At 42.6% G+C, this 24,519-nt stretch overlaps 1 protein-coding gene and 1 long non-coding RNA gene across 3 annotated transcripts in view; one reads left to right on the top strand and one right to left on the bottom strand.

Annotated features, from left to right (window-relative positions):
* The window catches only part of LOC143769033 (uncharacterized), an 898,561-nt gene that overhangs the window by 327,617 nt on the left and 546,425 nt on the right, over positions 1-24,519 (top strand). The gene's annotated exons all lie outside the window — the stretch shown is intronic.
* Positions 1-24,519, bottom strand: part of LOC143769013 (SH2 domain-containing adapter protein D-like) — a 242,901-nt gene that overhangs the window by 15,522 nt on the left and 202,860 nt on the right. The window contains exons 1-7 of one of the 2 annotated variants that reach the window (XM_077257622.1): positions 20,574-20,709; positions 20,091-20,185; positions 14,356-14,650; positions 12,358-12,475; positions 3,970-4,152; positions 3,355-3,559; positions 3,168-3,281 (exon numbers count right to left, since the gene is read on the bottom strand). In XM_077257622.1, the coding sequence (XP_077113737.1) occupies positions 3,168-3,281; positions 3,355-3,559; positions 3,970-4,152; positions 12,358-12,475; positions 14,356-14,643 (908 nt within the window). In that variant the 5' untranslated portion in view covers positions 14,644-14,650; positions 20,091-20,185; positions 20,574-20,709. Of the gene's footprint in view, positions 1-3,167; positions 3,282-3,354; positions 3,560-3,969; positions 4,153-12,357; positions 12,476-14,355; positions 14,651-20,090; positions 20,186-20,573; positions 20,710-24,519 lie in introns of those variants that run through there. The other variant, XM_077257628.1, reaches the window with a different exon arrangement.

The raw sequence follows: 24,519 nt of genomic DNA, 5'->3' as shown, positions 1-24,519 counted from the left end.
AAGTGGTTTTTAAAAAAAAATGGTGGTTAGGGCCTACTAACGGCTTCTGCCCCTCCCTGGTGTTGTCCTCAACTAAATAAAGCTGAGCTTCAACCTTCCGGCTCTCATTAAGTGGTTTTAAAAAAAAAAAAATTGGTGGTTAGGGCCTACTAACGGCTTCTGCCCCTCCCTGGTGTTGTCCTCAACTAAATAAAGCTGAGCTTCAACCTTCCGGCTCTCATTATGTGGTTTAAAAAAAAAAAATGGTGGTTAGGGCCTACTAACGGCTTCTGCCCCTCCCTGGTGTTGTCCTCAACTAAATAAAGCTGAGCTTCAACCTTCCGGCTCTCATTAAGTGGTTTTAAAAAAAAAATGGTGGTTAGGGCCTACTAACGGCTTCTGCCCCTCCCTGGTGTTGTCCTCAACTAAATAAAGCTGAGCTTCAACCTTCCGGCTCTCATTATGTGGTTTTAAAAAAAAAAATGGTGGTTAGGGCCTACTAACGGCTTCTGCCCCTCCCTGGTGTTGTCCTCAACTAAATAAAGCTGAGCTTCAACCTTCCGGCTCTCATTATGTGGTTTTAAAAAAAAAAATGGTGGTTAGGGCCTACTAACGGCTTCTGCCCCTCCCTGGTGTTGTCCTCAACTAAATAAAGCTGAGCTTCAACCTTCCGGCTCTCATTATGTGGTTTTAAAAAAAAAAAAAATGGTGGTTAGGGCCTACTAACGGCTTCTGCCCCTCCCTGGTGTTGTCCTCAACTAAATAAAGCTGAGCTTCAACCTTCCGGCTCTCATTAAGTGGTTTTTAAAAAAAAATGGTGGTTAGGGCCTACTAACGGCTTCTGCCCCTCCCTGGTGTTGTCCTCAACTAAATAAAGCTGAGCTTCAACCTTCCGGCTCTCATTATGTGGTTTTAAAAAAAAAATGGTGGTTAGGGCCTACTAACGGCTTCTGCCCCTCCCTGGTGTTGTCCTCAACTAAATAAAGCTGAGCTTCAACCTTCCGGCTCTCATTAAGTGGTTTTAAAAAAAAAAAAAATGGTGGTTAGGGCCTACTAACGGCTTCTGCCCCTCCCTGGTGTTGCCCTCAACTAAATAAAGCTGAGCTTCAACCTTCTGCTCCAAATTACCATTTTAAAAAATGCAATAGGCTTTTCCGGCCTACTAAAGGTGTCTGCCCCTCCCTGGTGTTGTCCTCAACTGAACAAAGCTGAGCTTCCACATTCTGGCTTTCGCCCTATACTATCAGATATTAAACTGCATTTGGCCTACTAGTGTGGTTAGGCCCTTGAAACAGTGTCTGCTGCTCTTGGGTTTGCTACTCCACTGAACAAAGCAATGCCGCCTGTTTAGTCCTGTTACCAATTTTGAACTGCATGTAGCCTACTTTATTCTTTGGCCCTATATCTGTTTCCTCCTCATCCTGCCCATTGCCCAGCCACTGCTAAATGAGTCTGCTGGTACATTGACCTAGACCACTACATTCCCCTTGTACTCTACACAGCCAGAATCTGTCCCTGCTGAAAGTAAGGTTCCCCTTCCCGCATGTTATACCACCTTACACAGGGACAAAGAGGAAGGTGCAGATGAAAGTGCAGGTTCCTTCATCAGGTGGGGGGGCATACTCGTTGGCGACGTCACTGGCACAGGGCCCCTCAGAGTACGCAAAAGTGTCGCTGCTGGTGGGAGGCGCCCCCGCCATGCAAACACACCGCCGTACTTTGAGGGGCCCTGTGCCAGTGGCAATGCGAACGAGTGGGCCCCCCCTGCTTGCTCAGGATCACAGCACTTGCAACTTTTAAATACTTACCTTTCCCTGCAACACCGCCGTGACGTAGTCCGCATTTCCTGGGCCCACGAAAAACTTGAGCCAGCCCTACTCCCCCCACAACTTTCCCCCAATTCCCTATGCCCAACTATTATTATACAGTTAATTAAGATTGGCAAGCTTCAGAAACAAGAATGGATGTTTTTGGCATTAAAATGGGCACTGTAGGTGTTTTCCTGGCCTCCACTCACTGCCGACTATGCTTCCCCATTGACTTGCATTGGGTTTCGTGTTTCGGTCGATCCCCGACTTTTAGCGATAATCGGCCGACTGCACTCGACTCGACTCTGGACAAAATCGGGTTTCCCAAAACCCTACTCGATCTTAAAAAAATGAAAGTCGCTCAACCCTACTGACGCTCCCTCTCCCATGATTCCCCTTCTGTGTCTGAGCTCTGTTACATCTTAGCGTAGAGGGTGCGATGACATCAGTACAATGCACCCTCTGTGCCGAGCAATGCAAATGGTCAGAATATGCTGAGGAGATCAGAGCAGCGGGGAACAGGGATAAGTGTTATATAGGGCCCATTATACTGTTTGAAGTAATATTTGGGGCCCATTATACTGTATGTAGTAATATATGGGGCTCATTATACTGTATGAAGCAATATATGGGGCCCATAATACTGTATGGAGCATTATGTGGGCTCATTATACTCTATGGAGGAATATATGGGGCCCATTATACTGTATGGAGAACTATGTGGTTCCCATAATACTGTATGGATGACTATGTGGTGCCCATAATACGGTATGAATGATTGTGTGGTGCCCATAATATTGTATGGAGGACTGTGTTGCCCATTATACTGTATGGAGGACTGTATTGCCCATAATACTGTATGGAGGACTGTGTGGTGCCCATAACATTGTGGAGGACTATGTGGTGCTCATAACACTCTATGGAGGACTATGTGGTGTCCATAACACTTTATGGAGGACTATGTGGAGTGCATAATACTGAATGGAGGACTGTGTTGCCCATAATACTGTATGGAGGGTTATCCAACTTCAGAAGTTCTCCCCTATCTTCTGGATAGGGGATCACTTTCTGTTTGTTGTGGATCTGACCGCTAGGACCCCCATGATCCTAGGAAACGTAGATTTGAAGAGCACCATGAAAATTGAGCTGTGGTCAATCATACGTACTGTGGCGTCATTCACATGTGTCTCTTCAAATAACTCCTTTAAGAGAGCAAAGTATAGCACAAATTCACTGATCGGGGCTGATGAGTGTTATAATATGTGGGCTGGCGGGGTTTGTGTGACAGGGCTGCTTTTTTTGTCCCAGTCCGGCCCTGACACAGGAAATCGGGAGAAATAAAAGAAGTAAAAAAATTAAACTCACTGATTCATTACTTACCTAACCGATAGGAAGAACATGCTCTCAGCCTCTGTACGCACTAAAAAGCTCCCAGGTTCGCTTTTGTGCAAGCGTCTCTCGGCATCGGTGCAGCTCAGAGCTCCATGGAACCACCTGTACGTGGAACACATTTGCAGTTAGACTTGAATATATCGCTCTTTCTTCTTCTAGCTCACTATCTACTCACGTTTGTCTTTTCAACTCTACAAAATTTGCTTTCCGCACCCTTGTAGAATCTATAAGCTCTTTAGGAGGAGACCCGTGTTCTCGCAGATGAGAGACCATTTCGGGGCTAGATGGTCTGAGATTTACTGGACTTCTCGGAGTGGACTGCAGAAGCCGCGCTGTCATGTGGGGAGAACTACAAGGCCAGGCTGAGCTCTCAAACTGTACTGGAAAGGGCAAAGCAGAAAACATTTACCTCTTGTTAGATGGCAGCTCACGTTAAAAGCACTTTAAGAGCAAAGCCAACCCCTTCTTTGTCATAACTGATGTAAAGAGATGACCATATATCTTCAATATCTGTCAAGCAAATACTAGTTAACACAGCTATTTCTCCTAATCCACATATATGTTCAGCTGAGTGTACATGTGTTATTAATGGGGAAAAGGAAACAGACACCTGTTATCTCTCCTGAGAACAAAGGATGAACATGTTCAAATCCAACATGCCCAATACTTTTTGTCCCTTACAACTTCCATCAAGGGAGAGTCAGCCCATCTCTTGTACTCAATCATCTTGCCCTAGTAGACATGACTAATCAAAAGAGTCTGCGGCAAGATTTGTCTACTGCTCCCCTACCGGCAAATGCTCTGCTGATGTCATCTTTCTTCCACTCCCATGGCTGGTCATACTCATCAGCTGGTCTTTCATCTTCGGATGGCTGGCATCTTTCATGGGGCATTGTCCTGTATTTGTCATTATAGGGTGAATCGTAGATCTGCATTACCTTGTCTGGCACTTTCTCTCCTCCATCATGATGATCTGTAGATAAGAAAAAAGTGAAGTAATGATGCTATACCTTCATCTTCAGCCCATACTCCACTTTTAGGACCTCCTTCCCATTCATAGATAAAGATGTATTCTAGGTTTTGCTTTCACAAAAACCTCAATGAGCTTTTAATGGCCCTGGTGGTCAGAAGGAGACTTTTAGGTCAACCTCGACTCAGCAAAGTGTTACTCATCCATCTCAGCTCCAGGGTAAAGCTCTGATCCCTTCTACTATTACTGACGTACTTTACTGTGCTCCACTCCAGGTTTCACAAAGTGCCTGGTGAACTCCTGTGACAACATCACCCAAGGATTTTAAGGCATACTGTACTTTGACACTCATACCAAATGCCTTAGCTTTTGTATCTCCAACCACATCTCTCAGCTGGCAATCATCTTAGCAAACTCCTGTTTTTCAGTATTCTGTATGCATATCCTGGCTCAGACCTGCTGCTAACCCTTCACCTGCTATAAGTATAACAAACTCTTCTCTTGGGCTGTTCATATTAAAAAACGCTACTGACTATATTTTCTCTACAAACTAGCTTGCCTTTTTTCACTGCTGCTAGTGGCTATACAACATATTGCATATTAACCCTTTATCTACTATATGCATAACAAACTCCTCTCTAGAGCTGTTCACACTACAGAGGCTGTTGCAAGTCCAGGACTGTCTATACATCTTTAGTTTCGGTGCATGCTTACACCCCTAGTTTTGTATCTTTTGAAGTTTCCAGCTCCTGCATGTGTGTCTTCTATCCAGGTCCTCTTGCCACAAGACAAATTCTGCCAGTTGCGCCAACACCTACACTCCATATTGTTGACCCTGACTTGCTGCCTAGAGAATCTCTCTCCCCATTGATGTATGTATCTTTGTGTTCTTACATGCCCTTAGCTAATGATGACCCTGTAGGGCATTGATAAGACAATGATCTCAAATGTTTTCATTGTTTTCTGGAAATTAGTTTTTATGTTTTGCCATTGTATAAAGACATAACTGTAACGTATAGTGAGATGGATTCACAACAGGCAACCATGAAAGGTACAAGTGCCCCCTGCTTCCTCGTGTTTGGTTCCTTTGCAGTTCGTCTTCTGTCCTTGGCTTTCTCCTTGCTCCTCTGCAGCTGCGCTGTTTCTCCATGCTCTTTAGTGTAACCTGATGATGACACTTTTGATGGGTTATCTGTACTCCGCTAGGCTTAGGCTGTCAGCGTGGTCCCTGGTGTCTGTACTAAACATATCCACTGTGCTGATCTCATACATTCTCTAGTTTCAGGATCCTGACTTGTGTCAGCCACAACCCTACTTACTTGGTTGTTACCCCATACTGTAGATGATAAATGTATGATCTCTGGCAGGTCCAACTGCTGAGCCCTCCACTGATAACACGAACAGGGGTCCTGAAGTCCCCGTGTGCAACCACCACTACATTTGCCACCTATAGCAGTGGTGATTATTACATGCGCACTACAGCTACATTCACAAAGGGCAAGCTTGGGACTCTGATCTTGTTATCCGTACAAGTCACAGTAGATGGATCCCCCAAGATCAGAATTATCATCAGTTATATGAGTACGTGTCAATCACTTGGAGCAGTGCTGGCAAAAGCGACTAATCTCCTCCCTGCCGATTCTTCAAACTATATTTTCTCTGAAATGCCGGAGAAAAATGTATTGGATTGCTATAATTCAGTCAGGATCTGATTATTGCCATTTTAAAAAGGTTTTAAAGGATTTTCAAAATCTGCCCAAGAATAAGGTCAGTAATATACAGTATGTCTACTTTAGTTTTCCCCATCTTTTTTGCAGTGATGGGATTCAGTCCAAAAGTCACCTAAGCGACACAGCCAATCACTGTTTTTTCGCTGTAATTCTTGATACATTTTATGTGACTACTGAGGCCAGTGATTGGTTGCAGCAGTCAGGTGTTCTGAAACATTTTGGGACAATTTTGATCCTAAATCTTGAAGATCTAAAGGGGTTGTCCAGCCACAAGATATTGAGCCAAGGAGTCCGAACCTGACATTTCCAGCGATTAGCTGTTTTAAGCTCAATATGGTGGCTGGATTTACACACAGATGATCAGAGGGAATGCCAGGTGTTGGGTCTACACTGATCTGATAGTTATGACCTATCCAAAAGAACAGACAACCCCTTTAATGTTTACTTCTTGCCACTTGACTTTATGCCGCCTGCTTGATTTCAGCCACTAGTCTATCCAAATTTCACCCTGGATCTCCCATGGGATAATGCTCCTATTCTTTAGCTCAGGTAAGTCCATTTCGGCAGTATCTTCCACTAGTAGTATGAAGACTATAACCAGACAAGATAACAGGCAACTTAATGCCTCCATATTAAAGTCTGACTCCATGTTCCACGCGTCAGGGGGCACAAACACAGAGTACAAAGGATACCCACAATGGGAGTAAAGGCCCCATTGCATATAAGATGGAAATTGGAGGAACCTACCAATGAGACCTGTCAATCATGTGTATGAGGGCTTCCTGACTCTCTCCTGACAGATGATGTCAGGGAACAGAAATATTTTCAGCAGACAATTTTTTTTGGTTTCAGGAGAGACAAGACTTTTTCCTCTTTGCCAGTGGAAAGCACAAGAATTCTCACCAGCGACAGTCGCTCATGTGGGAGGGAGAGTTGAGAGAGATAGCTGTCAAACTAACGAATGATGGAATGATGGACGAAAACTATCTCATCTGTATGGCCGGCTTAAGTTATGAAAAATAGAACCGGCAGCAATTTGGAGTCAAAATGTTGCCAGACATGTAGCACATTTAATTTTTTCCATATTTCACGCTTGCCTAGTGGTTTTCTGAAAGAAGATGTGGGTTAAAAGGATGCAAACAGATGGCATTGTAGACACCTGACGGGGCCTTAAGGTACCTTCACACTCAGCAACTTTACAATGAAAACGACAACGATCCGTGACGTTGCAGCTTCCTGGTTAGCGGTCTCGTTGTGTTTGACACGCAGCAGCGATCAGGATCCCGCTGTGATATCGCTGGTCGGAGCTAGAAGTCCAGAACTTTATTTGGTCGTCAGGTCGGCGTGTATCGTCGTGTTTGACAGCAAAAGCAACGATGCCAGCAATGTTTTACATGGAGCTAACGACCTGTGAGAACGATAAGTGAGTCACCGTTACGTCACAGGATCGCTCCTGCATCGTTCTGGAGCTGCTGTGTTTGACGTCTCTACAGCGACCTAAACAGCGACGCTGCAGCGATCGGCTCGTTGTCTATATCGCTGCAGCGTCGCTGAGTGTGACAGTACCTTGATGTGACCCAGGACTCTATTTGAAGGCCCCATATGGAGATAATAGATGGTTGCAGATGCACAGTGACACCTTACCTGTGACTCCCAACTGTTTCAAAATTACTACCAGTCCTACTAGGGCATATGGTACTGGGGCCTGCTGGACAGGGGCCCCGAAGAGAGGGTTGAACAGCTATCAAAAGTCTTCGTCCATAATTGAAACAAGCATCGGCAACAACAGTAGTAGGAGATACAGGGCACCATGACGATGTCACTTGTAGATAGAGTGGCCAGACTGCTTTGCTGCACACTGCAATGATGCTGTCCCTGCTGCTCCTGTGACTGTCAGTACCACCGCTGGGCAGGATCTCTCTTCTGTGCTCCGCAGACACCAGCCTTTGTATGGGGCGAATTTTGAAATTGCTAATCTGTCGGTTGTGGGAAAGAGAAGGAGGAAAGGGGGTAAAAAGAGGGAGGGAATGGAATATAAGACAGAGGTAGTTGGGACTGAGAGCAGAGGGAGGACGTGGTTGCTTTGCTGTCTGCAGAGCCTGTGGCAGGAAGCAGCTCAGCTCGCAGGTCTGCTCCGTGCTGCCTCCTCTGCTATCCAAACCAGTCACCTGCACTGGACATGGCTGTAAATACAGTGTTGTGACAAAGTCACTGGCAAAGTACTGGTGGAGAGGTATTTTTCACTAAGGATGTTAGCTTCAGTGATGGCAACCCAGGAAAATCTCCAGCACATCATGTGCAGAAAGTAGTTAATCAGCCATGTGCAGCGCCCCAGGGTCCTGGTCGTCGCAGTGGCATTGCTTTCCTCTCGGGGAGAGTGATGCTACGTTTGGAGGCAAAGAAGGATAACTGCATCCAGGTATCACAAAAATGCAACACATTTCACACTCCAGGCCACCAGGTGGAGCTCTTGCTCCTATTTATTAGGTCACTCCCCACATTGGTAAAACTGGTCGCCTGTAGGGAAAGTTAGTGAGTTACTGGCTGAGCTCTACTCAGTTAGTTGGTCCCTGGCAGGGGTGGGATCCTGTCAGAGAACGAAGGAGAAGGACACGGAGCTGTGCATGCCCTGAGAGCTGCAGCTCCTAGGAAGAGACATCAAAGGCAGAACTGTATCACAGCGAGCATGAAGGAAGTCATATCAAAGGAGAGGATACCAGAAGGGGAGGCGCAGAATCCCGGTAGCCGGAACAACGAGGGAGTAACGACCTTTATGCCTTGCTCCAGAGACCGGCAGGACAGCTAATTTCACGTTACCTGTCCGCCCTACACCCAGGAGGCACGGTGGCACACCTTAGAGGCTGGGACATGATCGAGTCCCTATAAACCGCCTTAAGCCACCAGTCATATGGGTTTGTCCTATCCTATATGGGGGACAGAGAGAGAGACATTACATCTGTGAGGACCTTATGTGAAGCATTAGGCAGTAAGGAACTACAACACTGCAGCGCAAGGGAAGGCTACTGATTTCCACCTGGAAAAGGGGACTCTGGACTTGCCTCCAAACCGGCCGGACTCTGCCTGTCCTGTGATCTGGCGCCCTGGATTGTGGATGCTGAAGTCTTCAGTAAAGGTAAAGAGACTGCAACCTTGTGTCCTCGTTCTTCTCTGCGCCTCTCACCATCCACCATCTACACACCGGGAAGCCCTGGGGATATACTTCACCTGTGGGAAGGTATACTATCTAGCTGCCATAACATCACCCCAGCGGACCCCTTAAAGCAGCGTCGGTCACCCTGACTGAATACCACAGGTGGCTTCACGAACACAAACTTTATCCCTTTAAAGACCTTTCCCTTTTACACGGACGTCCCAGGGCCACGGACTGGGTCAGCCACCGTGACATCCCCTTGTGAACCGCAGGACCCGGTACCAAGTACCCCACAGCCCCATGGGTGCGAGCCATTTAGTGCTAGGTTGATTGAACAGCTGTAGAGTGGGAGGATTCCAGAGGATAAATACCCAGCGTTCTAGAGCATTCAGTATGGGGTGGGCCTGGAGGTGCAAGCTCTGGAGTTGTGGTTTTATTGTTAAAGAAAGCTGAACCTTTTGCTGTTTGTTCCTGAAGCAGGTGGATTCCTGTAGTAACGAGGTCTGTGCCATACGTTATGCTTTGGTTTTCTGTTAGGCCAGGATTGTTTTTGCTAATGATGCACTGGTTTATGCAGTACTTTTAATAAACCAGTGAAAGATTTAGAAAGACAGTGTTCCTGTGTCTTCTTCTATGTGCAGCCAAGTGAGCCGATCTACCACAGAGCGTATATATATATATATATATCATATAATGTATACGTGTATGTAATATACATCTTTGTTTTGTACAGTGTTTGTATATTTACAGTACATGTGTGTATTCAGTATATAGTGTATATAATAGTGTGTGTTTTCAAGTACAACACCAACATTGAGACCTTATATACCTGTCTCAGCCACACACATGGCTTGCGATCCACCTCTTCTTTGGGGTCTTCAATCTGGACAAACCTATGTGTGAGCTCATTCTCGAGCTGCTGCACTTCATCCTCGCCCACAATTTTTTTGTGTTTAAAGATTCTTTCTATCTTCAGAAGAGTGGCACAGCCATGGGAGCGGTCTGCACGCCCTCGTATGCTAATCTCTTCCTCAGTTTGTGGGAAAGATTCCTTTTTGGTGATGTGGGTGCGGAGGCCACCGACCATGTGCTGTGCTGGCTTAGGTATATGGATGACATCCTGCTATTGTGGAATGGGACGGTGCAGCAGCTCGAGATGTTTATGGATCAACTTAGTCCCGATTCACGCAATATCAGATTAACATTAACTATAATCTCAAAAAGATATATTTCCTGGACATCACCCTGGAAATGAATGAAAATCAATGCATACAGATGGATGTCTACAGGAAACCTATGTCACTCAGTGCCTTGAAATATGCGGATTCTGCTCACAATCCTGCCATGCCCTGGTTGGACAATTCTTAAGAATGAGGTGGATCTGCTCATCAGATGAAAAAGTTAAGACATAAGTTTGTGATCTGAAAAGATGTTTTGAACAAAGAGGATACAGTCGAAGATGTATTAAACGTGGCTATGACAGGGCAAGAAAGACTTCACGTAATAATCTCCTGTACCGAAATAAAAACAGTGGTAGCTGCAATTATGATGATTAGATTTATATCAACATATAGTCATGAGTGGACAAGCATGAGGGATGTTCTGGCCAAACATTGGGCCATACTTAGGACAGAACACTCCCTGGGATGCCATCTAGGCGACTTTCCATCAATGACATCTAGGAGACCAAAAAATCTTAATGATCTCCTAGACAAAAGTCACTATGTTCCAGCTAAACCAAATCCTTTTGGATCAAGAGGACCAGTGATGAGATCGTTTCCATGCAGTCAATGTCTTGCCTGCACCAAAGTCCTTGGCTGCTCCACAATCTATTCTTTGGATGGTTCCAAACATTTTCAAATTAGGCAATATATATTATGTAGCAGCACTAATGTAATTTATTATGCCAAATATAGATGACCTTTGATATTTGTAGGCTTGACATCTAGGGAACTCAGAGTACGGGTGCGGAACATTGGCGTGATCCCACTGATCTAAAAACAATTCCCCGCCATTTTAGGGCTCACCAGAATTGTGACCCTTAATCCTTTATGATTAGTGGCATTGATGTCTTCCATTCTGGTTACATGTTGCTTTTGAGCAATCAAACGAGGTGAATGGATCCAGCTCCTTTGACACCCCATTGTCATCAGATAAGACCCTATTGCGTTTTTTTTTGTTCCCAGTTTTTCATCTTCAAATTTGTTTAGATAACATTGTGTATGGAGGAAGGGGGGCCCAGACACATTCCTTTCACAGGGCCCTCTGCAATCTTTGTCTGCTGCTGATGGTGAAACTGTTTTTTTTTAGCAAGTAGAGAGTCAAAATATAAGGACTAATGGTCTAAAGGCCCCGTCTCACATAGCGAGATCGCTAGCGAGATCGCTGCTGAGTCACAAGTTTGTGACGCAACAGCGACCTCCATAGCGATCTCGCTATGTGTGACACGTACCAGCGATCAGGCCCCTGCTGCGAGATCGCTGGTCGTGTCGGAATGGCCTGGACCTTTTTTTGGTCGTTGAGGCCCCGCTGACATCGCTGAATCAGTGTGTGTGACACCGATCCAGCGATGTCTTCACTGGTAACCAGGGTAAACATCGGGTTACTAAGCGCAGGGCCGCGCTTAGTAACCCGATGTTTACCCTGGTTACCAGCGTAAATGTAAAAAAAAACAAACAGTACATACTCACCATCTGATGTCCGTCAGGTCCCTTGGCGTCTGCTTCCTGCTCTGACTGAGATCCGGCCGTACAGTGAGAAGTGAGAGCACAGCAGTGACGTCACCGCTGCGCTCTGCTCTCACTGTACGGCGGCTCAGTCAGAGCAGGAAGCAGACGGCAAGGGACCTGACGGACACCGAAAGGCGAGTATGTAGTGTTTTTTTTTTTTGGTAACCAGGGTAAACATCGGGTTACTAAGCGAGGCCCTGCGCTTAGTAACCCGATGTTTACCCTGGTTACCCGGGTGCTGCAGGGGGACTTCGGCATCGTTGAAAACAGTTTCAACGATGCCGAAGTCGTTCCCCTGATCGTTGGTCGCTGGAGAGAGCTGTCTGTGTGACAGCTCCCCAGCGACCACACAACGACTTACCAACGATCACGGCCAGGTCGTATCGCTGGTCGTGATCGTTGGTAAATCGCTTAGTGAGACGGGGCCTTAAAGCATGATCAACTATTGACATGGATCTCTTGGCCCCGTAGCACTTCTCTGCTGTAAATAGGGGACACAGAATTCCAGCTCTTGGCATCATGGACAGACCATTGGTCATACAGTACTGCCACCTATCAAACCGTTATGGCAGATCCCATACATATGCTATGAACTTACCTTCTATTGGTCTTTGACTCTCATACGGTTCCATATAACCAGTGTCTTCTACGTCTTCATGGTCAAGATGATGGTTCTGCATATCGAATGGATTTGAATAATCTGTTACCCCAGGGATCTGTAATAACATCATAACAATACAATAAAAAATGAAGTAACTTGTACAATAAACATAAAATAAGTTAGTGATAAACTGGTAAAGGGGAGCGAAGACCCTTCCTACAACAAGGGAAGCCAACCGTAGTAGAGAGAAGAAGCCACTAAGATGGCATATTGGTATAAGGTTTTCTGAAGAGATGAGGTTTCAGGTTAATGAATATGAAAATAAAACGCTGGCACTGCTCACATGTCCATATCACTTATAATTGGGGAGTATCACTTCAAATGCGAAAATAAACCAGAATCTGTACAGTGTCCTGAAAAAAACAACAGTTGAGGTGGTGCTCAGCTACAATAGTCTGCATATGTGTAAAAGACAAAGGCTGAAAATATAGCCACAATTTATTGATGGATGATCTTGACTTGGCAAAGCATAGAAGAGAGACTGCTGTTTCGCGTGAAACACGCTTCTCCTGGCTTTTTCAGCCTTTCTCTTGTCCACATAAGTTTTAAGATTGCTTTTAAAGACTTTTTGGTTAGGTGACTTTTTAGTGAGTAGGAGTTTTGTGGCTTTTTGGTCAATAAAACTGCCGTTGTGACTTTTTGGTTAGTAGGAGCACTGCTGTGACTTTTTGCTAGTAGGAGAGATGCTGTGACTTTTTGGCTGGTAGGAGAGATGCTGTGAATTTTTTGTTAATAATAGCGCTGCTGAGACATTTTGGTTAGTAATTGCGCTGGTGTGACATTTTAGTTAGTAGGAGAAATGATGTGACTTTTTAGTTAGTAGGAGTGCTGCTGTGAATTTTTAGTTAGTAAGAGAGATGCTGTGAATTTTTGGTTAGTAGGAGCGTTGCTGTGCCTTTTTAGTTAGTTGGTGAGACTGCTGTGACATTTTGGTTAGTAGGAGCACTGGTCTAACTTTTTAGTTGGAGCGCTGCTGTGATTTTTTGATTAGCAGAAGTGCTGCTGTGACTTTTTGGTTAGTAGAAGTCATGTGGTGACTTTTTAGTCAGTAAAAGTGCTACTGTGACCTTTTGGTAAGTAAGAGTGTTGCTGTGACTTTTTGGCGAGTAAGAGAGCTGGTATGACATTTTGATTAGTAGGATTGCTGATGTGAATTTTTGGTTAGAAGTAGTGCTGCTGTGACTTTTTGGTTAGTGTAAGTGCTACTGTGACTTCTTTTAGGTAGTAACAGCTGGTGTGACAGTTAATTTATAGGCATTGCTGTAGTGACTTTTTGATTACTAGATGAGCTACTGTGACTTTTTGGTTAGTAGGAAAGCTGGTGTGACTTTTTGGTTAGTAGGAGTGCTGCTGTGACTTTTTGATTAGTAGACATGCTACTGTGACTTTTTGGTTAGTAGGAGTCCTGGTGTGACTTTTTGGTTAGTAGGAGTGCTGCTGTGACTTTTTGAATAGTAGATGAGCTACTGTGACTTTATGGTTAGTAGGAGTGCTAGTGTGACTTTTTGGTTAGTAGGAGCGCTGGTGTCACTTTTTAGTAGTAGCATTGTTGTGACTTTGTTGTAAAAATGGTGTTGTGACTTTTTGGTCAGTAGACGTGCTACTGTGACTTTTTGGTTAGTAGGAGCGCTGGTGTGACTTTTTGGTTACTAGAAGCATTGCTGTGACTTTTTGGTTAGCAGGAGTGGTGGTGTAACTTTTTGGTTCCTAGTTGTGCTGCTATGTCTGAGCAGAACTGCAGTAATTAGTGTGGGCTATTTTGAGTAATTAAAGAAATGTTTGGGGGAGTACAGTAGATTGTTTTTACTACAAAAGATGGTGTAACTATCAAAGCAAGCTGTAGTCTACAGTGAAAAGTCCAAGAAACAAATCTACATTTAGTAGAATGAATCATGTTTGCACCTAAGATGTAATGATGGTAATCTGGACACTGACCTTTGCTTCCACGTTCTCTTCTGACCCGACATGAAGTTTCCTTATACATTCTGACGGTTCTACCTTGATAAGACGATGCCTAGGAGACACTATGGTAAGCTGCAGCTCCTCCAGCCTGGCCTGGGATCCTTTGTCATTGCCTTTGTCTTCATAGGGGTCCTCAAAATCTAAGTTCTTTTGAGCTCTGTAAGCACGGAGGATTTCACTTTCTGTATAGTCTGGCTTGGGAGGCTGTGGTGGAGACCTCTTACTCCCAAAATGTAGGTAATCCTTCAGCCACCTTGCCATTAGAGCCCTGGATGTAAAAGGAAAGATTTAAAGGTAGGACTGATGAGAGGCAGTATTTTGTCAGGCTGCTGAAATGGTCAATGCCTGTCTATCAAATGACTTCTCAAGGGGAATCTTGGGTTTCCTGGTCAAGCATGTTCACTTGCTTCTGGAGCCCCTAACATCTACACATCTTTTGGAAACTACTGATTAAAATCCTTTAGAAGTACCCAGAAATCAACCATAAACCTTGCCACTCAGAAGCCCATCCCCTGTTCCATAAATTAGTTCAAGGCTAGGCTATGTTCTTGTTATTGATCCAACATTGTTGTGATACATGATGGTTCAAAACAAAATTTTCTCATTGGCTTTATTTTTTCCAGTGTTATAGTAGTGGTGTTCTTTGTAAGGGAAACTATTAATCAAGATAATCTGGTTTTGTTTTACAGTTTTTTTTATTGCACAAAATACCAATGACATATATTTTTAAGATGTAAAACCCCTGTCCAAAAAATGGTAGTGGGTAATTATCAGTCGCAGGGATATAGCTATAGATGGGCTGGTGATGGTGGCCGTTTTTTATTTAATTATTATTACTTATTATTGTTTTTGCAGTTTATTATTATTAATTACTAGATGGAGGCCCGATGCTATCGCATCGGGAGGGTGGTAATGTCACGATGGGGGCAGGTTTTGCAGCATTGAGAATCTCTCCCCCCATGTGCTCACACACCTATCCACTCTCTCTTTCTCCATGTGCTTACGTCTCCCGTCTGTGCTCTCTTCCTTGGCCTGTCTACCCCATGTGCTATTCCCCTTGTCTGCTGTCTTTCTCCTTCCTTTGCTGTTTTCTCACCTCATGTGCTGTCCCGCTTGAGCTGTTTCCCCCCTGTACTCTGTCTCGCTCACCCCTTCATTTTAAAAATTGTCTGTGTCTGATCATGTACAGAACATACCACAGCTCTTGGGCAGGGGAGGAAGCAAAAGACAATACTGACATTACAGCAGGAGATCGCAGAGGATTTTGTGAGGTAAAATATTGTTTAAAAACAGTCAGTGAAATATTTTACCTGACAAAATGAATCCTCTGTGAGCCTCTGCTGTAATGTCAGTATTGTCTTTTGCGTCCTCCAATGTCAAGGAGATGCGGTATGCTCTGTACACGGTCAGACACAGACAATTTTTAAAATGAACTTTCGTTCGTGGGAAAACCCCTTTAATGTGACCGGCTTCCTCTGCCTGTAGAGTTGTCGCGCATCTACGGCCGGGATCAGCTGAATGATTCACTGTGCCTGCACGGAATTCGTGCAGGTGCAGTAAATCAGACCACTGCTATCTTTGTGCAGACAGATAGTGGTGGTCACATTAAAACTGTGCATGCGCTCCTCCTGTACAAAGATGGCAGCGGTCAGTGAATCATTCAGCTGATCCCGGCGGCAGCGTGTTCGCGAAGGTGTTCCGCTCGTGGTACCATGCAAGAGGCTGCGTATGGCGTATACAGTGTGTGTGGTGCATACAGCGTATACAGTGTGTGTGTGGTGCGATGGTGTTCTGCTGATGGTACCGCGCAAGAGGCTGGTACAACCAGCAGTTTCCATATTGAGACACCCATCACTTGGATGTTCCAATATGGCGGTCAGTGAACTTCCGCTGCTTGGAATTCTGGGATCCGGACACATCTGGACGGAACAGAATGTGAAGACATTACAAGGCAAGTATATATTGAGATAATATTACTAATGGTATATTATATATATATATACACCTTTGCACCAAAGGTCCTAACATAACTTTAGGGTAAATGTTAATGTGAAATAGTTTTTTTATTGCTGTTTTACCATTATTACTGGAGAACGGATAATGTTTGCTAAGACCCGGCAGCCTCCACAGAAATCTAGAACTTTGATATAAGCAGAGGCACTACCACTTTCTGACCTGTATACACAATGCCCATCAAGCAAAGAATAGATAGTGTAGTGAACAAGAAAGCAGGAACATTTAAAAAAAAAAAAAATCACTGCCTTCCATGTGCAGAGTCCGAGACAGACAACTTGTAAGGGGACGAGTAAGACATATTAGGAGTCCCGGTTAACTTTGCCTTTTCATTTTTTGAGCTTCAATTTTTATTGGTATCATTTTAAGGTCCATACGACATTCTAATATCTTTTGATTCCATTTTTTTGGGAGAGGTGAAGTAACAAAAAAAAAAAAATCACTTAGTCATTTCGATTTTTTTTCCATTTTGGCAAGGAATAACGATTATGATATTTTACTAGTGTTTTCTCTGTTTTGGCATGGGATAAGTATTATAATATTTTATTAGTTCTCACGTTACCTATGTTAGTTTTGGTAACTCTGCTAAAGTAGAGGAGAGATTAACTTTTAAATGTATATTTTTGTTTTCTACATTTTGGATTCGTCCTCCTAGAGGACTTCAATGTGAGATCATTTGTGCAATACTGTAATATTCCAGTGTATTGCAAAATTACCAATCTCCTATGAAGCTTAGCCAGAAGCTGGGCTTCATAAGTTTACAAATATGGCAGACACGGGAGGCCCCTCTCTGTAGGCTACACTATCAATGATATTTGATCCCCCCATAATTTTCAATTACGTTACACAAGTATCAATGAGAATTGGAAGGGAAACCAACCCCCATTTTCAACCTCTTCACTGTCATGAGTTATCCGGACCCCACTAAGTTATGCATACAAAACTAGAGACTGATTTAATTCATCCCACTCTACCCGGTAGGTTGCCGATATATAATAAGGACATAAGCTGCTTGGCGTCACGTTTGCTTTTACTCAGCCTTCTATGTCATGTTCCCTTTAGTTCAGCCATTGATCAAAAGAATCAATAACTCCTATTTATAACAATGACTGTTTAATGGCTACATGTAGCAGAATAAACCAAACCACAATAGCCAAGGGACCGGTGCACAATACCGAAGGGAGCAAATTACCATTGTGACCGTTACTAATGCATGTTTTTTAAGGGCAACTGATTCAGATGCAAAAAATTTAATTATCTCGAGCCATGATGACTGTGACCCCAAAGTGACCCACAACTATACCAAGGCTGCTTCCATCCATCACAAATGCGCCTGGAAGACTGATCACCCATAATGAATGCTTTACCGCCAGAGGACACCGGCCCCACAACTGCACAGATTACTGTCAAAAGTGACGTGATTATCAGCTATGTCATCCACACCGTCTTACCCCGCATCTACCACGTCTACATATGCCTCATTTTCCACAGGTAAAGTGGACTTGCCACAAGTCAAAAGTGGCCAGGTTTTGCTCTTATTTATTTCTGCCGCCCCGCTGAGTATTCTAGTTTTTGTTGTTTTTTTTTTCAAATCCGCCGTACTGTTCCTGAGAGATGGAACTTTGAATTTACTTCAAATTTTTATGGGCTTTACCAAGGGGTGTGAATAAACAGCAGCAGCAGGCACACAAATTAGGTTGAAGGCAGGATGGTGCTGTTAAACAGGTGATAGAATGAGAAATTTGTGTGGAGAGAGGAATTAGGTGGGGAAGGTTTTCCAAAAGTTGAGGGTTCAACAATTTCTGGATGGTAGACTCTGCAGCAATGGTATGGGTCAGATAAAGGAGAAACGAGAGAGAATATCTCTATTAAAAATCTTGTCACCTGCACACTGCAACTACTTTTGGCCATGACCCTGCAGCCAGGAAAGAATCAGGGAAGAACTACGACATGAATCCCCTCTTCTGGCAAACGGTGAGACCCCCATTTATCCAACTGGTAGACTGGAATACACCTTTAGGTCACTGTGGAGTTAATATATGGTCATGATGTGGCCGTATTATATAGTCCCTGTACTTTACAGATTTTACTTAGTTAAGGGAAAAAGGAAAGTCAGAATGATTGTACCTGATGAAGAGCAGCCACATCCTCTGCTCATCTTGCAATTCTTGGAGCTATACATGGATGGAGCACGTCAAATGAAGAGCAATGCCTAGCCTATGTTTAATCCTTTATAACCAAACTGTAGGCTCATGCAGAAGACGCTGCCGAGATCTTGTCTCAACTGTTACACCTAACACATGTTCTGCCCTAAATTCAATAAAGTTTATTCATTCCAGGAAACTTTTAAAGACAATTGAAAAATGTAAAGGCTTAAAAATGAAAACAAATGCTACATATAAAATAACAGTAAATCAAGCAAAAAAAAATTAAAAAGCCATTAAATTATAAAACACAAATTTTACATAAAAATGGCATTCAAAATTAAAATATATTAAATATAAGATATTATAAATAAGTATAGGTCAAATAAAATTAAAAAAATAATTAAATGTAAGATATAAAAATAAGTGCAAATGTTAAAATGTTAAAAATATTATAAATAAAATATATCTGTAGATTAGACAGTAAATGGGAAAAAATATGAATAAGGCTACGTTCACATTTGCGGTGTGCGCCGCAGCGTCGCCGCCGCAACGCACAGCGCAAATGTGAACACATGCACAACGCAGCTTTTTGCGCCGCATGCGTCCTTTTTTTCATTGATTTTGGACGCAGCAAAAATGCAACTTGCTGCGTCCTCCGCGACCCGACGCGGGCGCCGCAGGGACGCATGCGGCGCAAAAAGCAAGTGCACCGCATGTCCATGCGCCCCCATGTTAAATATAGGGGCGCATGATGCATGCGGCGCCGCTGCGGCGCCCGCCGCTGCGGCGGGCGCCGCTAATGTGAACGTAGCCTAAGAAAGGAAAATAAATTCCAACTGTTAAGTATGAAAAATGTCATCCAAAATGTTAACAATATAGGATATAAAATATACAGTAAATGTAAACTAGTTTTAAAAATATGAATTATATAATGAAAAATAATTAAATATGATGTATAAAGTGTCAGAAAAAGTAAAATATTAAGTATCAAATATAATGTAAAATATATAATATGTAAAAAAAATACATTTCAATTAAAATATATATTTTACTTAAAAATAATTACTGCAAATGTTAACTAATAAAAAAGACGTTCAACTGGTAAAAAGTATTGCTTATTAAATATTGCAAAATGATAAAAGTGAAGAATTAAACAAATAAAAAAATCAAAGATAATGAAAAACATACAAAATGGAAAAATATATATAGAATATAGCTTAAAATAAAAATGAAAAATGTATAACATAAAAAATGATTAAAAATTATTAAAAAATAAAATGAAAAATAATTACGCATGTTAAATAGAATTTAATTGTCAAATTGTCAAAATATTATGGGTCAAATAAAATGTAAACTAAAAATTATATAGTATATAAAATAAATATTAAAATACAAATAAATAGAAAATAAACAATAGCTAAATATAAAAAAATACATTAAAAACGTCATCATTTTTTAAACTAATATTAATCAGCAAAAACATATATTAAGGACAGCAGAAATGAATAAAATGGAAATTAATGATGACATAGAAATAAAAAGCCTTACCCTGCCACTTTAGACAATGGAAACTTTTGTTGTTTCTTCTTTGGGGACCACTATTATGCTAGTAGAGGACCACTGGCATACTCCTGTCTAAGTGGCTGAAAAATGTAATATATGCATCAATTCATTTATGCCATAATGTAGTGTTTAAAAGGTAAAATAAGAGGTAGAAGATGAGGAATACACAATCTCTTTCTTGGGTAAGTTTTAGAAATGGGCTTAAAGGTTGTAGGACTACAAGTCACAGCATGACGCAGCCAATCCAACTGGACGCAGACCAGCCATAGCCACAGGTTGGCTAGCTCTGCTCCATCCAGTATCACATTGCTGGGAGTAGACCAGTATTGTCCACATCACACAAAGGATACTGGGAGTGGGAGAGACTGGGAGTGAGGGAAATGCCATTGGATTATGGCAACTCTCCTAAGTTGGAGGAGAGTGCGGCCCGCGGCCATGTGCCAACCCAAGAACCCAACACAACTTCACCTGGCAATGACTGGTCCCTCTGCCCACATAAAGTCGCTTCTTGTTGTGGTTGCTGGAGGATGGAGGAGGTGGCAGATGAGGAGGGGAGGAGGGTCTGTCCTGGCTCCTTGTGAAACTACTCCAGGGGGAGACAAGAAAGTCTGGATCTGATTGCAGGAATACAAAGCCCTGCACGAGGGTGGGAGGTATATGAGGTGGGGGAGAAGGAGAGTGGAGGGAGGTGAGAGATGGGGGAAGCCATACAGCCCTCCATTGTGTCCAGACAAGACTCAAACTCCTGGTGATTCCACAGAAAAGTAATTATTAGATAACCCAGCGTAGCCCTTTAATTAAAGATCTCTTTATTATCGATGGAACTCAACATAAATATAGACATTTACTCCGGATTTGGCCAATTATAACGACATCTAGAAATAATTATTCTGCATGAGACAAGCACAAAAATTGTATGTATGTGTTACAATATTAGACGTGTTCAAATGGAAATCTGCAAAAATTTGTTTAGATAGATGGAAGGATGATGAAAGGAGAGATGGATAGATAGATAATAGATAGCTAGCTAGATAATAGATAGAGAGATGAGATAGATAGCTAATAGATGATAGATAACAGATAGATAATAGAGAGATGAGAGCTAGATAGATAGATAGATAGATAGATAGATAGATAGATAATAGATAAATAGATATAGATAGATGAAAATGTTTGCAAAAACTGTAAAGCGCTGCAGAATATGTTGGCGCTATATAAATAAAGAAATTATTATTATAATAGATAGATAACAGATAATAGATGATAGACAGATACATACATACTGTACATGGAAGGATAGATAGATGGGTAGATAGATAATAAATAGATGGATAACAGATAATAGATGATATACAGATAGATAATAGATAGATAATAGATAACTAGATAATATATAGATGATAGATAGATAATAGATAGATAACAGATAATAGATGATAGATGGATGATAGATAGATAGATAGATAATAAATAGATAGATAATAGATAGAGTACACCAAAACAGAGAAAAGAGACATACCGAAATATGGGGAACACCCTATATATGATAATATGTAGAAAAAAGTTTATTAATTCCAATACAAACAGCACATATTATGTGACCAATAGTTACATAAAAACATGAGAATTAAAAACATCAGTAGAAAAAACCACCTAAGAAGAAAGAATACATATGAAAAAATCCCTGGACCGGGGAAGATGTACACAACAATATTAAATAAAGCTGTAAAAAAAGGTACTTGAAGAACAGGACAAAGTATACTATAGATACTGGCATACAGGATAAGACATTCAATGTCCACAACACATGGAAACAATGCCCCAATTGGCTAATTTCTAGTGGGAATCTGATATCGAATACCTGTACTTATACAATTCACTGAAAGAAGTGAACCCCATATGACCAGCCAAACTTCACAATAAATTTCACAATGGACTACAGACTAGCTTGTCCAACATGTATCTGCGTGTGGCTGGTGGGCGAGAGATATGTATAGTAAAGCCCCTCAGTTTAAATAACTGTCCCGCAGGAGTACACCATTCAATGCGTGATATATACACCAAATATGCCGCTAGACAAACTAAAATACATATGCATGGGAGGAAGATGGATATACAGCCTGTGCCCGCAATAGGGAGCAATCAATTGTTGCTAAGATCTCTGCCAAACCCACGCAGCCACACTGCAAATCCCATGAGACAAGTCCATAGAAAGTGTGCACAGCCCCAGGAAAGTAGACGGTCCAGGGGAGATTAAGAACCCAACGCGTGTCGCCACCGCTGTGGCTTCATCAGGAGTAAAGAATCATATGTGCCATTAGACTGAAGTAATAGACTTTAAATAGTTTACCCGAACGCACGAGATCCTGAACAGCTGAGAGAACAGCGCCATATGAGACCGGAAATGGCGTCACACCGGAAATCAGATGAGGTGTACACTTCGCTCACTAGGTGTACCAAGATGGTGGATAGAAGGACGTATAGCGCATGCGCACAGTGCGTAATAACGCGTCCCTGTCAATGTTAGACCAAACCGCCCGCCTACCAGGTAGCCACAGCGGTGGCGACACGCGTTGGGTTCTTAATCTCCCCTGGACCGTCTACTTTCCTGGGGCTGTGCACACTTTCTATGGACTTGTCTCATGGGATTTGCAGTGTGGCTGCGTGGGTTTGGCAGAGATCTTAGCAACAATTGATTGCTCCCTATTGCGGGCACAGGCTGTATATCCATCTTCCTCCCATGCATATGTATTTTAGTTTGTCTAGCGGCATATTTGGTGTATATATCACGCATTGAATGGTGTACTCCTGCGGGACAGTTATTTAAACTGAGGGGCTTTACTATACATATCTCTCGCCCACCAGCCACACGCAGATACATGTTGGACAAGCTAGTCTGTAGTCCATTGTGAAATTTATTGTGAAGTTTGGCTGGTCATATGGGGTTCACTTCTTTCAGTGAATTGTATAAGTACAGGTATTCGATATCAGATTCCCACTAGAAATTAGCCAATTGGGGCATTGTTTCCATGTGTTGTGGACATTGAATGTCTTATCCTGTATGCCAGTATCTATAGTATACTTTGTCCTGTTCTTCAAGTACCTTTTTTTACAGCTTTATTTAATATTGTTGTGTACATCTTCCCCGGTCCAGGGATTTTTTCATATGTATTCTTTCTTCTTAGGTGGTTTTTTCTACTGATGTTTTTAATTCTCATGTTTTTATGTAACTATTGGTCACATAATATGTGCTGTTTGTATTGGAATTAATAAACTTTTTTCTACATATTATCATATATAGGGTGTTCCCCATATTTCGGTATGTCTCTTTTCTCTGTTTTGGTGTACTTTATCTGTTTGACATACCTTTGGGTAGATCCCCTAACTAATTTGGTCATCATGGTTGATGGTGCCCTCCTTTCTTATCTATAAATAGATAATAGATAGATAACAGAAAATAGATGATAGAAAGATGATAGATAGATAATACAGTAGATAGATGATAGATAGATAATAGATATATAGAAGCATAGATTGATGGAAGGGTAGACGGATGGAAGCGTTGAGAGATAGAATGGACATACGGACAGCTAGATGGAAGGATGCATACATGGAAAGAGATATGGATGAATATCTCAGGTAGTCAAACACATAGGCATTAGAAATGAGCGGATTAACTTACAGGACCCTGGTCCAGTGATCAGGGCAGTTGTCTGTGGACCCCAAATGGGAGACTTGCGAACCACCTTCTACCTGTCAGGCTCCGTTTTGATTCTCTTGTCTGTCGCACTATCATGTGCATTATGCCATAATGATTATGCCAGGCCTACAAATCAGATGTGTTGGGGATTCTGGAAGGTAGGGGACCACAGATTACTAATAGATTCGATCATCTCTAATAGGCATGTATATTATGCCATGCAGGCAGGTACGGACTGGGGCTGAAATTCAGCCCTGGTATTTGAAATCACACAGGCCCATGCTGTCCCTGTCCCCAAGCACCAGATGGGATATATTACTAATATTACCCTGGATGGAGGAAAGGAAGATTTACTACAAGACCAAAATTTCTAATGATACCTCCGTCACAACTCCTAACAGTATGGATGTCTTGAGAACACAGATTCTGTTAACAACGTAGCAGACCAGGCAGCCCACGACCAGACAGGCCCTTCTGGCATTTTCCAGAATTGCCAGATGGCCAGTCTGGCCCTGCATGCAGGAGTACAGATAAAATATGGTAACTCTTCTGATGCTAAATGCATTTGTCAGACTGGATTTCTTCATTCTGCTCCTCAGGCGCCTACAGTACATAAAAATCTAGGAGCCCCATAGCTATGGTCCCTGGTAGCCATTAAATAGCCCTTTGGGTTACCACTTCTCTTGTAGGCCCAATTGCGGAAACAACTACTTA

Source organism: Ranitomeya variabilis, chromosome 1, assembly GCF_051348905.1.
Source record: "Ranitomeya variabilis isolate aRanVar5 chromosome 1, aRanVar5.hap1, whole genome shotgun sequence".
Taxonomy (NCBI): Eukaryota; Metazoa; Chordata; class Amphibia; order Anura; family Dendrobatidae; genus Ranitomeya; species Ranitomeya variabilis.
This window is presented reverse-complemented; position numbering and strand designations above follow the sequence as displayed.